Source organism: Pristiophorus japonicus, chromosome 10 (assembly GCF_044704955.1).
Source record: "Pristiophorus japonicus isolate sPriJap1 chromosome 10, sPriJap1.hap1, whole genome shotgun sequence".
Lineage (NCBI taxonomy): Eukaryota > Metazoa > Chordata > Chondrichthyes > Pristiophoridae > Pristiophorus > Pristiophorus japonicus.
In genome coordinates this window covers 54097821-54115590 of record NC_091986.1, presented here as the reverse complement: position 1 = coordinate 54115590, position 17770 = coordinate 54097821, and the positions used below count along the sequence as shown (strand labels likewise).

Below are 17770 nucleotides of genomic sequence, written 5' to 3'. Positions count from 1 at the left end.
TCCTATTTTTTAATTTAACTCCTAGCTCCCAAAATTCATCTCGTAGGACCTCATCCCATTTTTTACCTATATCGTTGGTACCTATATGCACCACGACAACTGGCTGTTCACCGTCCCTTTTCAGAATGTCCTGCACCCACTCCGAGACATCCTTGACCCTTGCACCAGGGAGGCAACATACCATCCTGGAGTCTCGGTTGTGGCCGCAGAAACGCCTATCTATTCCCCTTACAATTGAAAACCCTATCACTATAGCTCTCCCACTCTTTTTCCTGCCCTCCTGTGCAGCAGAGCCACCCACGGTGCCATGAACTTGGCTGCTGCTGCTCCCCCCTGATGAGTCATCCCCCTCAACAGTACTCAAAGCGGTGTATCTGTGTTGCAGGGGGATGACCGCAGGGGATCCCTGCACTACCTTCCTTGCACTGCTCTTCCTGTCTGGCTGTGGACCCTTTACCTGCAGTAAGACCAACTCACTTTGTGCTATTCACATCATTCTCAGCATCGTGCATGCTCCAGAGTGAATCCACCCACAGCTCCAGTTCCGCAATGCATTCCGTCAGGAGCTGCAGGCGGATACACTTCCTGCACACATAGTCGTCAGGGACATGGAAACGTCCCTGACTTCCCACATGGTACAGGAGCATAACATGTGTCTGAGCTGTCCTGCCATGACTTAACCCTTAGATAAACTTGAATTGGCAACAACAATGCTAAATGTTACTTACTGATATAGAAATTGTAAGTAGCTTTTCTTTTTTCTTTTCTATATCAGTAAGTAACATTTAGCATTGTTGTTGCCAATTTAAGTTTAAGTTTATCTCCCCATCCTCGGCATTCCCCTGATCTTCATTAAAAATCTCCGGCCTGCCCTTGTACCACGATGTGAGGGAAGCTCCTCCACACTGACATGTAAAAAAACAGTAAATTCTTTCTGTTAACTTTAGCTTTTAAGTGAGTTTCTGTCAGCAATGTTTAATTAGTGAAAGCAATTCCAATCAGACAGTGTTTTAGCTGATAAGGAGAGGATATAAAACTGTCTCTGTTAGTTCTTGAAAAGGCTCTCTGCTTGAGTGCCGGGCTGCTCCCGGGGTCCAGGAAGGTCTGGTTCTTCTGACAGAGTTTGGAGCTTGGGGCCTCCCCTTTATTGAAGGGAATAGCCCCTCCTATGTGGCAGCGCTAAGCAGCCTAGTGCATAGCCCTGCATCCCTCTCCCAACCCCTCAGCCGCACTACCAACCCAGAAAAGAAGTGGAGCGCGTTATTTTACGGGGCGCAAATCAATTTCTAGCCGAATATTTTTTAAATGGTGAGAAACTATTAAATGTTGGTGTTCAGAGAGATTTGAGTGTCCTAGTACAAGAAACACAGGAAGTTAGCATGCATGTACAACAAGCAATTAGGAAGGCAAATGGCATGTTGGCCTTTATTGCAAGAGTGTTGAAATACAAGAGTAAAAAAGTCTTATTACAATTATACAGGGCTTTGATGAGACCACACTTGGTGATCTATGCACAACTTGGTTTCCTTATCTGAGGAAGGGCATATTTGCCTTAGAGGCAGTGCAATGAAGGTTCACTAGATTGATCATTGGGATGAGAGGGTTGTCCTATGAGGAGAGATTAAGCAGGTTGGGCCTCTCTGGAGTTTAGAAGAATGAGAGGTGATAGCATTGAAACATACAAGATTCTGAGGGGGATTGATAGGGTAGATGATGAGAGATTGTTTCCCCTGGCTGGAGAGTCTAGAACTAGGAGGCTCAGGACGTGAAATTGGGCTCCTTTGCGCCTAACTTCGGGCTGCAAATGAGTTAACAACTAAGTGCACCCCAGTTAACGACTCCCGCCATACTGGGCGAGTGTTTAGTGGTGGCAGTACGGCGTTTACACCAAAATCGTGACATCATCCATGCAGACATCGTCCCATTAGCGCCTCGTCGCCGATCACCCCATGTGGCACACCGGTAAATAACACCGACAGCTGCAGGGGACGCGTGTCGGCTGGCTGGCCGCTACGGGGGCAAAAGGTAAAGATGAGGCGGTAGATGGAAATTTTAAAAAAACTTACTTTGTGGTTGTCACACCTGATGCGGTTGCTTCGCAGGGTTGTGGCTGCAATCACTTATTCTGACACTCTACTTGAGTGCCGGGTTTGTCGTGTGGCATCCCTGCTCCATGGTGGTCCAGGTAGGTCCCTTTTTTTTTTGCAGAGTCGGCAGTGTGGGCCCTTCCCTTTAATTGAGGGAGGCGCCCCTCGGATGCAGCAGCGCCCCAGGAAGGAAGTGAATCGCTTGATTGAGTGCTCCACTTCCTTCCGAGGGGTGCAATCCGAATTTCTCGAGAGGGGCGAGACTTCAGCACTTGGCGCTGAGTCTTATGCATCCCGACTGTTACCACCCCCAAACGGGGCGATACTGAATTTCTCCCCATAGTCTCAGGATAAGATAGATAGATTTTTGGACTTCGAAGATTTAAGGAATATGGGGATAGGGCAGGAAAGTGGATCAGCCATTATCATATTAAATGGCGGGGCAGGCTTGAATGGTCATATGGCCTACTCCCGCTCCAAATTTTTATGTTCTTAACCCTAATACTGCACTGGATCTCAAGAACCTTTCGCCATGCGACTGATTATTCTTTGCTACTTACGTGGTTAATCTTCGCTTCAAGCATACACTCAGTGGTTACAACTCTGCCTGCTAGATGCTTTACAATGTGTTTGCAGGCCTCCGTCTTCCCTGATCCACTTTCACCACTGCAAAAGAAAAGACAACACAACCTAATCCCTCTTAATAACTCAGCAAAAGCGCTAGATGATAGAGAACAAACTACACAGAGGTTTAAATAAAGCGCAGCTCAATACAGATGATAGGGGAGCTTGTCAATTTTATTCCATATTCAGTAGCTTCAGTCTGCACTTGGAATTTAACTCTTTCAGCAGCACAGACATATCTTTCAAAATCACAATCCTGTAGATGTCAGCTGCCCTGTGAAGCATGTCAAAACCTGCATTTCACAGCTCAGTCTTGCTCATTTTGAAACTCATTTCTAAAACAGTAAGATTAGCAAAACCTATTGAAGGTAATCAAGGTTCAGTAAATGTAATTGCTTCTATTTTATCTTTCCCCTTCTCTCCAAACAGCTCTGACTCTTGTTGGGGTGCAGTCGGATGAGATGCTAAACCAAGGCCCTGTCTGCCTTCTCAGATGGATTTAAAAGATCCCATGGCACTATTTTGAAGAGGAGCAGGGGAGTTAACACTGGTGTCGTGACCAATATTTACCTCTCAAATCAACATTACAAAAAACAGATTATCTGGTCATTATTGCATTACTATTTGTGGGAGCTTGCTGTGCGCAACTTGGCTGCCGCATTTCCCACATTACAACAGTGACTACACTTCAAAAAGTACTTCATTGGCTGTAAAGCGTTTTGAGACATCCGGTAATCATGAAAGACACAATATAAACATAGAAACATAGAAAATAGGTGCAGGAGTAGGCCATTCGGCCATTCTAGCCTGCACCGCCATTCAATGAGTTCATGGCTGAACATGCAACTTCAGTACGCCATTCCTGCTTTCTCGCCATACCCCTTGATCCCCCTAGTAGTAAGGACTTCATCTAACTCCTTTTTGAATATATTTAGTGAATTGGCCTCAACAGCTTTCTGTGGTAGAGAAATCCACAGGTTCACCACTCTCTGGGTGAAGAAGTTTCTCCTCATCTCGATCCTAAATGGCTTACCCCTTATCCTTAGACTGTGACCCTTGGTTCTGGACTTCCCCAACATTGGGAACATTCTTCCTGCATCTAACCTGTCTAAACCCATCAGAATTTTAAACATTTCTATGAGGTCCCCTCTCATTCTTCTGAACTCCAGTGAATACAAGCCCAGTTGATCCAGTATTTCTTGATATGTCAGTCCCGCCATCCTGGGAATCAGTCTGGTCAACCTTCGCTGCACTCCCTCAATAGCAAGAATGTCGTTCCTCAAGTTAGGAGACCAAATCTGTACACCAGGAGACCAGGTGTGGCCTCACAAAGGCCCTGTACAACTGTAGCAACACCTCCCTGCCCCTGTACTCAAATCCCCTCGCTATGAAGGCCAACATGCCATTTGATTTCTTAACCGCCTGCTGTACCTGCATGCCAACCTTCAATGACTGATGTACCATGACACCCGGGTCTCATTGCACCTCCCCTTTTCCTAATCTGTCACCATTCAGATAATAGTCTGTCTCTCTGTTGATACCACCAAAGTGGATAACCTCACATTTATCCACATTATACGTCATCTGCCATGCATTTGCCCACTCACCTAACCTATCCAAGTCACTCTGCAGCCTCATAGCATCCTCCTCACAGCTCACACTGCCACCCAACTTAGTGTCATCCGCAAATTTGGAGATACTACATTTAATCCCCTCGTCTAAATCATTAATGTACAGTGTAAACAGCTGGGGCCCCAGCACAGAACCTTGCGGTACCCCACTAGTCACTGCCTGCCATTCTGAAAAGTACCCATTTACTCCTACTCTTTGCTTCCTGTCTGACAACCAGTTCTCAATCCATGTCAGCACACTACCCCCAATCCCATGTCCTTTAACTTTGCACATTAATCTCTTGTGTGGGACCTTGTCGAAAGCCTTCTGAAAGTCCAAATGTACCACATCAACTGGTTCTCCCTTGTCCACTCTACTGGAAACATCCTCAAAAAATTCCAGAAGATTTGTCAAGCATGATTTCCCTTTCACAAATCCAAATCTTGGACCTATCATGTCACCTCTTTCCAAATGCGCTGCTACGACATCCTTAATAATTGATTCCATCATTTTATCCACTACTGAGGTCAGGCTGACTGGTCTATAATTCCCTGTTTTCTCTCTCCCTCCTTTTTTAAAAAGTGGGGTTACATTGGCTAACCTCCACTCGATAAGAACTGATCCAGAGTCAATGGAATATTGGAAAATGACTATCAATGCATCCGCTATTTCCAAGGCTACCTCCTTAAGTACTCTGGGATGCAGTCCATCAGGCCCTGGGGATTTATCGGCCTTCAATCCCATCAATTTCCCCAACACAATTCCCCGACTAATAAGGATTTCCCTCAGTTCCTCCTCCTTACGAGACCCTCTACCCCTTTTATATCCGGAAGGTTGTTTGTGTCCTCCTTAGTGAATACCGAACCAAAGTACTTGTTCAATTGGTCTGCCATTTCTTTGTTCCCCATTATGACTTCCCCTGATTCTGACTGCAGGGAACCTAAGTTTGTCTTTACTAACCTTTTTCTCTTTAATATCTGTAGAAACTTTTGCAATCCGTCTTAATGTTCCCTGCAAGCTTCTTCTCGTACTCCATTTTCCCTGCCCTAATCAAACCCTTTGTCCTCCTCTGCTGAGTTCTAAATTTCTCCCAGTCCCCGGGTTCGCTGCTATTTCTGGCCAATTTGTATGCCACTTCCTTGGCTTTAATGCTATCCCTGATTTCCCTTGATAGCCACGGTTGAGCCACCTTCCCTTTTTTATTTTTACGCCAGACAGGAATGTACAATTGTTGTAGTTTATCCATGCGGTCTCTCAATGTCTGCCATTGCCCATCCTCAGTCAACTCCTTAAGTATCACTCGCCAATCTATCCTAGCCAATTCACGCCTCATACCTTCAAAGTTACCCTTCTTTAAGTTCTGGACCATGGTCTCTGAATTAACTGTTTCCTTCTCCATCCTAATGTATAATTCCACCATATTATGGTCACTCTTCCCCAAGGGGCCTCGCACAACGAGATTGCTAATTAATCCTCTCTCATTACACAACACCCAGTCTAAGATGGCCTCCCCCCTAGTTGGTTCCTCGACATATTGGTCTAGAAAACCATCCCTTATGCACTCCAGGAAATCCTCCTCCACTGTATTGCTTCCAGTTTGGTTAGCCCAATCTATGTGCATATTAAAGTCACCCATTATAACTGCTACACCTTTATTGCATGCACCCCTAATTTCCTGTTTGATGCCCTCCCCAACATGACTACTACTGTTTGGAGGTCTGTAAACAACTCCCACTAACGTTTTTTGCCCTTTGGTGTTCTGCAGCTCTACCCATATAGATTCCACATCATCCAAGCTAATGTCCTTCCTAACTATTGCATTAATCTCCTCCTTAACCAGCAATGCTACCCCACCTCCTTTTCCTTTTATTCTATCCTTCCTGAGTGTTGAATACTCCTGGATGTTGAGTTCCCAGCCCTGATCATCCAAGTGCAAGTCTTTCTTTCTTTCTTTCAGTTCTATGGCTAAAGAGCAATTCTTCATGTGTAAGCCTACATCATAAGTGTTGGCTGGCTATTTGATTGTGGAGGTCATCAGACCTAGACCCACACAAAGGCACATTCCTGTAGGGGTAAGCGGATATCAATTGAGGAGTGAAAAAGCCTGGCAAGTGCTACCTGTTGTCGAGTTCCACCTAGTGGACTACTGATGTAATGCATCATCATCATTGGCAGTCCCTCGGAATCGAGGAAGACTTGCTTCCACTCTTAGCATGAGCAACTACTGATGTAATAACAATAAAAGGCCATGTGGCAAGGTCACATAATGACAGTTTCTTTTAAGGAGCTTGTTAGGTGTGCTTGTGTTAGTGATCTCTGTAAATATATCACATGTCCCTTTTGTTGCCTGGCTGAGACTGAACCTGGTTAGTAATATTATATAGTTAATAAACCTTTATATTATAGTTAAACCTTCAATTTTACCATCTGGTTGACAAATCTTAAATTGGTGGTGTTTTTTGAGAGGGGAAGAAGATGGGCACAAAATCCTTGTTAAAAAGTGTCTCCCCTGTAAATCTAAAGATTAGTCTGCAATTCTGGCACCGAATAATGGAGCCATAATCCCTGTGGTCACCAAGTGTAGTGATGTTGTAAACATGTTTGTGAAGATTTCATTGATTCGCTATTTTCAGAGAAATCAAAAAAACCCATGTTTACGATTTCACTAGGAATCTTCAACCAGAAGTGCCGAGAGAATGATCCATATGGGCCTCCTCCTGAGGTCCCTACCATCACAGAAGTTAGTCTTCAGCCAATTTGATCGACTCTACATGATATCAAGAAGCGGCTGAGCGTACTGGATACAGCAAAGACTATGGGCCACAACAACATCCCGGCTGTCGTGCTGAAGACTTGAGCTCCAGAACTAGCTGCACCTCTAGCCAAGATGTTCCAGTACAGCTACAACACTGGCATCGACCTGAAAATGTGGAAAACTACCCAGGTATGTCCTGTCCACAAAAAAAAGCAGGACAAATCTAATCCGGACAATTACCGCTCATCAGTCTACTCTCAATCATCAGCAAAGTGATGGAAGGTGTCGTCGATAGTGCTATCAAGCGGAACTAACTCATCAACATCATCACCATCGGCAGTCCCTCGGGGTCAAGGATGACTTTCTTCCACACTAAAAATGAGTACTCAGGTGACTGATGAACTCATTTTAAATGGTGGAAGATGCCTGTGCGTGAATTATTTTAACATGGGATGGCCCTTGCACACCAGCCACCACACGGGCTTGACAGAGCAAGGTCTTGGTCCAGTGGCAAGGAGATCTAAGATGACTGGAGACCAGGCTCTGCCACATGTGCCTAGTACATACACACAAACTCAAATATATTCCTACTGTCCTCCTTCCTCTTTCCCACAGGACCTCTCTCTATGTGTAATTCATCATATGCAATGTGAGCCTCACGACCTCACAACCTCGCTATTGGCCCATGCTGCGCTTCCCTTGGTCATAACACTGCTGTTGGTCCACGCTGCTCCACCTCTTTGCTCTGACCTTGCCGTTCTACCATGTCTCATCCGTCCTCTCGTCTCCCGACCTCCGGACCTGGCCGGTCCCGACTTCCGAACCTCGCCAGTCCTGAAGTCCATACCTCACCGGTCCCAACCTCCGGACCTCGCCGGTCCCAACCTCCGGACCTCGTTGGTCCCTCCCTCTGCTCCTCCTCGGTCCCTCCTTCCACTCCTCACCACTTGCGACCTCCGCTCCTCACTGCTTCTGACCACCGCTCTTCCCCACTTCCGATCACTCCTCACCGCTTCTGACCTCCGCTCTACGCCACTTTTGACCTCCGCTCCTCACTGCTTCTGACCACCACTCTTCCCCACTTCCGATCACTCCTCACCGCTTCTGACCTCCGCTCTACGCCACTTTTGACCTCCGCTCCTCACTGCTTCTGACCACCACTCTTCCCCACTTCCGATCACTCCTCACCGCTTCTGACCTCCGCTCTACGCCACTTTTGACCTCCGCTCCTCACTGCTTCTGACCACCACTCTTCCCCACTTCCGATCACTCCTCACTGCTTCTGACCTCCGCTCTATGCCGCTTCCGACCTCCGCTCCTTGATGCTTCTGAACTGCGTTCCAGGCCGCTTCTGACCTCCGCTTCTCCCACTCCTGCTCTTGGGTCCCGATCCCTCCACTGGGGTCCAACACGCTTCAAGATATGCTGCCAATTAGCTACCTGGATTCTGATGACTTAGAAATTTGTCGGCCACTTTGGTTTTGTTGCCCTCTCGAGACTGTTGTTCATTCTGCTGCTGCGGTGGCTAGCTTTTTTTGATTTACCCACAGGTCCAGGCTCACGCTATTACTGCTCTCCTGAGTGTTTCACGAAGTCAGGCTTTTTTTGAGCAGATACAGCCTGAGCCTGGACTCATCAATCACCTGCTCACTGATGCTCAGTTTGCTTTCTGCCAGGACCACTCGGCTCCAGACCTCATTACAGCCTTGGTCCAAACATGGACAAAAGAACTGAATTCTCAAGGTCAGGTGAGAGTGATTGCCCTTGATATTAAGGAAGCCTTTGAATGAATGTGATATCAAGGAGCCCTGGTAAAACTGAAGTCAATGGGAATCAGGGGGAGAACTCTCCACTGGCTGGAGTCATACCTAGCACAAAGGAAGATGGTTATGGTTGTTGGAGGTCAATCATCACAGCCCCAGGACATCACTGCAGGAGTTCCTCAGGGCAGTATCCTCAGCCCAACTATCTTCAGTTGTTTTATCAATGACCTTCCCTCTATCATAAGGTCAGAAGTGGGGATGTTCACTGATGACTACACAGTGTTCAATTCCATTCCTAACTCCTCAGAAAATGAAGCAGTCCATGCCCACATGCATCAAGACCTGGATGACATTCAGGTTTGGGCTGATAAGTGGCAAGTAACACAAATGCCAGAAAATGACTAACTCCAACAAGCGAGAGGACTAACCACGTCTCCTTAATATTCAATGGCATTACCCTCGCCAAATCTCCCACCATCAACAACCTGGGAGTCATCATTGACCAGAAATTTAACAGGACCAGCCACATAAATACTGTGGCAACAGTAGTAGGTCAGAGGCTGGGTATTCTGCGGTGAGTGTCTCACCTCCTGACTCCCCAAAGCCTTTCCACCACCTACAAGGTACAAATCAGGAGTGTGATGGAATACTCTCCACTTGCCTGGATGAGTGCAGCCCCAACAACACGCAAGAAACTCGACACCATCCAGGACAAAGCAGTCTGCTTAATTGGCACCCCATCCACCACCTTAGAAATTAACTCCCTCAACCACCATGGCTGCAGTGTGTACCATCTACAAGATGCACTGCAGCAACTCGCCACTGCATCTTCGGCAGCACCTCCCAAACCCACGACCTCGACCATCTAGAAGGACAATGGCAGCAGGCGCATGGGAGCACTGTCACCTGCAAATTTTCCTCGAAGTTACACACCATCCTTACTTGGAAATATATCGCCACTCCTTCATCGTCACTGGATCAAAACCCTGGAACTCCCTCCCTCACAGCATTGTGGGATTACCTTCACCACAAGGACTGCAACGGTTCAAGAAGACGGCTCACCTTCTCAAGAGCAATTAGGGATTGGTAATAAATGCTGGCCTTGCCAGCAATGCCCACATCCCAGGAACGAATTTTTAAAAATGTTAGCCGATGAAACCCTCAGCAAATGCCTTTAAAATGTCACAACACCTGGTGCTCAAAGCAGCTCCTAACCCTGTGTGCCTAAGGAGGTTCACAGCTGTGGCATATTCTGTGAATATTTACATAAAAAAGGGCAAGTTAATTAATAGTCAAGTAAACAGTCAAGTAAGAAATTGAAACAATGGGCATTCCAGAAAACAATGGGGGGGAAAAAAAAGAGATCAAAAACAATAACTTTTATGGGGCAGGTTTTCCTCTTTTTACACTTGGTCACGGCGCTCAGAGGAGAATCGTGCGGGAAGGTTCGCTTGTGTAACGGTGCATGTTCTATTCATCGATTCATTCATCCATTCAAGTCGATCGAAGGAAATTCAGCCAGGATCTGTTATGTGAATATGAATCATGCTAGAATTCTAAAAAGGGAGGGACAACAGCCAGTTGTCGTGATGCACATTGGTACCAACGACATAGGTAAAAAAAGGGATGAGGTCCTACGAGACGAATTTAAGGAGCTAGGAGCTAAATTAAAAAGTAGGACCTCAAAACGAGTAATCTCGGGATTGCTACCAGTGCCACGTGCTAGTCAGAGTAGGAATCGCGGATAGCGCAGATGAATACGTGGCTTGAGCAGTGGTGCAGCAGGGAGGGATTCAAATTCCTGGGGCATTGGAACAGGATCTGGGGTTGGTGGGACCAGTACAAACTGGACGGTCTGCACCTGGGCAGGACCGGAACCAATGTCCTAGGGGGAGTGTTTGCTAGTGCTGTTGGGGAGGAGTTAAACTAATATGGCAGGGGGATGGGAACCAAGGCAGGGAGACAGAGGGAAACAAAAAGGAGACAAAAGCAAAAGACAGAAAGGAGATGAGTAAAAGTGGAGGGCAGAGAAACCCAAGGCAAAAAACAAAAAGGGCCACTGAATATAAAGGGGCTGCAGGAGGGGTCAAAACTAAAAATCATGGTTTAAAAACTAGGATTAAAACACTCTACCTAAACGCATGCAGAATTCGAAATTAAGTAAATGAGTTGACGGCACAAATCATTACAAATGGGTATGATTTGGTGGCCATTACAGAAACATGGTTACAGGGTGGCCAAGACTGGGAATTAAACATACAGGGGTATCTGACGATTCGGAAAGATAGACAAGAAGGGAAAGGAGGTGGGGTAGCTTCGATAATAAAGGATGATATCACGGCAGTTGTGAGAGACGATATTGGCTCTAATGAACAAAATGTTGAATCATTGTGGGTGGAGATTAGAGATAGTAAGGGGAAAAAGTCACTGGTGGGCGTAGTTTATAGGCCCCCAAATAATAACTTCAGGGTGGGGCGGGCAATAATCAAGGGAATAATGGAGGCATGTGAAAAAGGAACGGCAGTAGTCATGGGGGATTCTAACCTACATATCGATTGGTCAACTCAGATCGCACGGGGTAGCCTGGAGGAGGAATTCATAGAATGCATACGGGATTGTTTCTTAGAACAGTATGTTACAGAACCGACAAGGAAGCAAGCTATCTTAGATCTGGTCCTGTGTAATGAGACAGGAATAATAAACGATCTCCTAGTAAAAGATCCTCTCGGAATGAGTGATCACAGTATGGTTGAATTTGTAATACAGATTGAGGGTGAGGAAGTAGTGTCTCAAACAAGCGTACTATGCTTAAACAAAGGAGACTACAGTGGGATGAGGGCAGAGTTGGCTAAAGTAGACTGGAAACACAGAGTAAACGGTGGCACAATTGAGGAACAGTGGAGGACTTTTAAGGAGCTCTTTCATAGTGCGCAACAAAAATATATTCCAGTGAAAAAGAAGGGTGGTAAGAGAAGGAATAACCAGCTGTGGATAACCAAGGAAATAAAGGAGAGTATCAAATCAAAGACCAATGCATATAAGGTGGCCAAGGTTAGTGGGAAACTAGAAAATTGGGAAAATTTTAAGCAACAGCAAAGAATGACAAAAAAGCAATAAAGAAAGGAAAGATAGATTACAAAGGTAAACTTGCGCAAAACATAAAAACAGATAGTAAAAGCTTTTACAGATATATAAAATGGAAAAGAGTGACTAAAGTAAATGTTGATCCCTTAGAAGATGAGAAGGGGGATTTAATAATGGGAAATGTGGAAATGGCTGAGACCTTAAACAATTATTTTGCTTCGGTCTTCACAGTGGAAGACACAAAAACCATTCCAAAAATTGTTGGTCACAGGAATGTGGGAAGGGAGGACCTTGAGACAATCACTATCACTAGAGGGGTAGTGCTGGACAGGCTAATGGGACTCAAGGTAGACAAGTCCTCTGGTCCTGATGAAATGCATCCCAGGGTATTAAAAGAGATGGTGGAAGTTACAGCAGATGCATTCGTTATAATCTACCAAAATTCTCTGGACTCTGGGAAGGTACCAACGGATTGGAAAGCAGCTAATGTAACGCCTCTGTTTAAAAAAGGGGGTAGACAAAAGGCAGGTAACTATAGGCCGGTTAATTTAACATCTGTAGTGGGGAAAATGCTTGAAACTATCATTAAGGAAGAAATAACGGGACATCTAGATAGGAACAGTGCAATCAAGCAGACGCAACATGGATTCATGAAAGGGAAATCATGTTTAACTAATTTACTGGAATTCTTTGAGGATATAACAAGCATGGTGGATAGAGGTGTACCGATGGATGTGGCGTATTTAGATTTCCAAAAGGCATTCGATAAGGTGCCACACAAAAGGTTACTGCAGAAGATAGAGTTACGCAGAGTCAGAGGAAATGTATTAGCATGGATAGAGAATTGGCTGGCGAACAGAATGCAGAGAGTCGGGATAAATGGGTCCTTTTTGGGTTGGAAATCGGTGGTGAGTGGTGTGCCACAGGGATCGGTGCTGGGACCAAACTGTTTACAATATACATAGATGACCTGGAAGAGGGGACAGAGTGTAGTGCAACAAAATTTGTAGATGACGCAAAGATTAGTGGGAAAGCAGGTTGTGTAGAGGACAGAGAGAGGCTGCAAAGAGATTTGGATAGGTGAAGCGAATGGGCTAAGGTTTGGCAGATGGAATACAATGTCAGAAAGTGTGAGGTCATCCACCTTGGGAAAAAAAACAGTAAAAGGGAATATTATTTGAATGGGGAGAAATTACAACATGGTGAGGTGCAGCGGGACCTGGGGGTCCTTGTGCATGAATCCCAAAAAGTTAGTTTGCAGGTGCAGCAGATAATCAGGAAGGCGAATGGAATGTTGGCCTTCATTGCGAGAGGGATGTAGTACAAAAGCAGGGAGGTCCTGCTGAAACGGTATAGGGTATTGGTAAGACCGCACCTGGAGTACTGCGTGCAGTTTTGGTCACCTTACTTAAGGAAGGATATACTAGCCTTGGAGGGGGTACAGAGACGATTCACTAGGCTGATTCCGGAGATGAGGGGGTTACCTCATGATGATAGATTGAGTAGACTAGGTCTTTACTCGTTGGAGTTCAGAAGGATGAGGGGTGATCTTATAGAAACATTTAAAATAATGAAAGGGATAGACAAGATAGAGGCAGAGAGGTTGTTTCCACTGGTCGGGAAGACTAGAACTAGGGGGCACAGCCTCAAAATACCGGGGAGCCAATTTAAAACCGAGTTGAGAAGGAATTTCTTCTCCCAGAGGGTTGTGAATCTGTGGAATTCTTTGCCCAAGGAAGCAGTTGAGGCTAGCTCATTGAATGTATTTAAGTCACAGATAGATAGATTTTTAACCAATAAGGGAATTAAGGGTTATGGGGAGCGGGCAGGTAAGTGGAGCTGAGTCCACGGCCAGATCAGCCATGATCTTATTGAATGGCGGAGCAGGCTCGAGGGGCTAGATGGCCTACTCCTGTTCCTAATTCTTCTGTTCTTTGTTCTTATGTAGAATGTTCTCCATGCAATGTGCCAAATAAAGCTTCCACATGCCTTTGCCTTACTATATAACGTGCTGAGGTGATTAAAGTCAGCAATGAAAAATAAAATATTTCATACTGTGTCATCAAACTACACTGTACCTGAGGTTTATGGGCAAGGTATGTCAACAATTTTTGAATTTATATTCAGTATTTTCATATGTTCCTATTGCAAGTCAATCATAAACCTGCTTCATGTACTACAAACCATCAGAATTTTCAACCTTTGTATGATACATTTTGCAAGCAATACCTAGCAGGTCACTATATCTATTGTATTGGGTCTGTGGTGGATCCGTTGGTGAGAATCATGAAGCAGATGGAGGATGGTGGCGAATTTTTGAGGACAGACAAATTTGGGAAGGACAGTCCATAATCCCTCGTGGTTGACAGAATCAAAGGCCTTTGTTAGGTCAAAGAAAGCCATGTACAGAGGTTGATGCTGCTCCCTACAGTTTTCTTGGATTTGTTGTGTGGTGAAGATCATGTCCGTTGTTCCCCTTAGTGGGCGGAATCCACACTGTGACGCTGGGAGGAGCATTTCAGCCACTGGGAGGAAATGACTGAGGAGGATTCTTGCGATGATTTTACCTGCAGCAGACAGCAGGTAAACTCTCTGTAATTACTGCAGTCGGACTTGTCCCCTTTTTTGAAGATAGGCACAATTACGGCATCTCGGAGATCCCCTGGCATGCTCTCCTCCTTCCAGATCAGAGCGATGAGGTCATGGATTTGCGCAGAGTACTTCTCTGCCATGCTTCAGTACTTTGGCAGGGATTCCATCTGCTACTGAGGCCTTGTTGTTTTTCAGCTGTCAGATTGCCTTTTCAACCTCATGCCGGGCTGGGATTGTGGAGAGGTGGTGACGGGTAGCATACTGTGGGATGGAGTCAAGGACACTCACGTCAAATATAGAGTCTTGGTTGAGAAGATCCTCAAAGTGCTCCTTCCAGCAGGCGCTTACTGTCCCGCTGTCCTTGATGAGCACCTCTCCATTCTTGTCTCTCAGTGGAATCAGACCTTGTGTGCTTGGGCCATAGGTGAACTTGACTGCGCTAAAAAATCCATGCATGTGGTGATTGTCGGCTAGATGCTGGATCTTCTGTGCTTTTTCGACACACCATTTATTCTTTAGGTCATGAGTTTTTCGTTGGTCCTCAGCCTTCAGTTGTCTAGGTCTGTTTTCTTTCACTCGAGTTATGGAGTTGTTTCCAATTCAGAAATGTCTTGCATTTGCGATTTATTAGCTCCTGGTCGTTCTCATCAAACCAGTCTTGATGTTTTCTAGTAGAGTAACCAAGAGTCTCTTCGCAGGTGCTAATTATGGTGGACTTGAAGGCAGACCGGGCACTGTGGACACTGCGGCTCTGGTTCATAGGTTGTCTGTGAGGCGTTAGCTGCGTAGGGCTTTCTTTGCAGGGTCTTTGAATGCTTCAGCATTTCTGTTGCCCCTAGCGTTTTGAGGCTACGTTGATGGAGTGAATTAGCCAGTGGTCAGTCCAGCAGTTGTCAGCTCCTGTCATTGCATGAGTGATGCGAACGTCCTTGCGGTCCTTCGCTCAGACGATGACATAGTCTAGCAGATGCCAATGCTTGGAGCGAGGGTGTTGCCAGCAGGCCTTGTACTTATCTTTCTGATGAAACACGGTGTTGGTTATGACAAGACCATGTTCTGAGCATTTCGTCAGGAGGAGAATACCATTGGAGCCTGCTTCATGATGACATGCAAGCCGTGATACTCACCAACGGATCTACCACAGACCCAATACAATGCAGACTGGGGTCAAGCAAGGCTGTGTCATCACACCAATGTTCTTCCCAATCTTCCTCACTGCTATGCTTCATCTCACCTTTAACAAGCTCCCCGCTGGAGTGAAATGAATCTACAGGACAAGCGGGAAATTGTTCAACCTCCGACGCCAGCAGACCAAATCTAAGGTTGCTCCAACCTCTGTCATTGAATTACAATATGCAGATGACGCTTGCATTTGTGCACACTCAGAGTCCCAATCCAAATCATCGTTGACACCATCACTGATGCGTACGAGAATCTGTGTCTCACATTAAACATCAGTAAGATAAAGGTTCTCTACCAACTTGCCCTCGTCACACAGTACTGCTCCCCGGTTATCAAGATCCACAATGAGACCTTGGACAATGTGGATCACTTCCCATACTTTGGGAGCCTACTATCAGCAAGGGCAGACATTGATGACAAAGTCCAACATCGCCTTCACTGTGCCAGTGCAGCCTTCGACCGTCTTTGGAAGAGAGTCTTTCAAGACCAGGATCTCAAACCTGCCACTAAGCTCATGGTCTACAGAGAAGAAGTGATACCCACCCTCCTATATGCTTCAAAGACATAGACTATATACAGTAGGCATCTCAAAGCACTGGAGAAATACCACCAATGCTGCCTCTGCAAAATCCTGCAAATTCATTGGCAGGATAGGCACATCAATGTCAGTGTTCTCTCTCAGGCCAACTTCCTCTGCATCAAAGCATTGACCATGCTCGCCCAGTGTGCGGGCCACATTGTCCGCATGCCCAATATTAGACTACGAAACAAGCACTCTACTCCAAGCTATGCCACGGCAGGCGAGCCCCAGGAGGGCAGAGAAAACACTTCAAGGACACCCTCAAAGTCTCCTTGAAAAAAATGCAAAACTCCTTGAACCAAGACCACTCAAAGTGGGGGTGGAGCATCTGAGAAGGCACCAAACACTTCGAGTCTTTTCGACGGGAGCATGCAGAAGCCAAACACAAAAAGCGGAAGGAGCGAATGACATTCCAAGCACCTAGGCCACGCGTCCCTCCAACCACCGTCTGCCCCACCTGTGACAGAGACTGTAGATCCCGCATTGTTCTCATCAGTCATCTTAGACCTCATTTAAGTGTGGAAGCAAGTCATCCTCGACTCCGGGGGACTGCCTAAGAGATACACATTCTCAGTATTGGCTTGTTTTGCACTAGTCTAGGCCTAGTCATAATGGTTCCCTGGGGATTGCATGTAACCCTCCTCTTCCAAATATGTTGTCGTAGCAGTAGTAATTGTCGTCGTTGTCGTCATCAACAACTTGTATTTATACAAGCTCATGGTCTACAGGGCTGTAGTAATACCCGCCCTCCTGTATGGCTCAGAGACATGGACCACCATGTACAGTAGTCACCTCAAGTCGCTGGAGAAATACCACCAACGATGTCTCCTCAAGATCCCACAAATCCCCTGGGAGGACAGACACACCAACGCTAGCATCCTCGACCAGGCCAACATCCCCAGCTTTGAAGCACTGACCACACTTGATCAGCTCTGTTGGGCAGGCCACATTGTCTGCATGCCAGACACGAGGCTCCCAAAGCAAGTGCTCTACTCGGAACTCCTTCACGGCAAACGAGCCAAAGGTGGGCAGAGGAAACATTACAAGGACACCTTCAAGGCCTCCCTGATAAAGTGCAACATCCCACCGACACCTGGGAGTCCATGGCCAAAGACCACCGTAAGTGGAGGAAATGCATCCGAGAGGGCGCTGAGCACCTCGAGTCTCATCGCCAAGAGCATGGAAATCAAGTGCAGACAGCGGAAAGAGCGTGTGGCAAATCTGTCCCACCCACCCTTACCCTCAATGACTATCTGTCCCACCTGTGACAGGGACTGTGGCTCTCATATTGCACTGTTCAGCCACCTAAGGACACTTTATAAGAGTGGAAGCAAGTCTTCTTCCATTCCGAGGGACTGCCTGTGATGAAGATGTATTTATATAGCACCTTTAACATAGTAAAACGTCCCATGGCGATTCAATGGAGTATTATAAAACAAAATTTGACAAAAGAGAAATTAGAGCAGATGATCAAAAGCTTGGTCACAGAGGT

The 17770-nt window shown here is 46.1% G+C and overlaps 1 protein-coding gene across 1 annotated transcript in view; it reads right to left on the bottom strand.

The window, feature by feature from the left end:
- Window positions 1–17770, bottom strand: part of myo16 (myosin XVI) — a 1091439-nt gene that overhangs the window by 633432 nt on the left and 440237 nt on the right. Inside the window, exon 13 of the mRNA XM_070891428.1 lies at window positions 2648–2753. Within this exon, the coding sequence (XP_070747529.1) occupies window positions 2648–2753 (106 nt within the window). The remainder of the gene's footprint in view (window positions 1–2647; window positions 2754–17770) is intronic.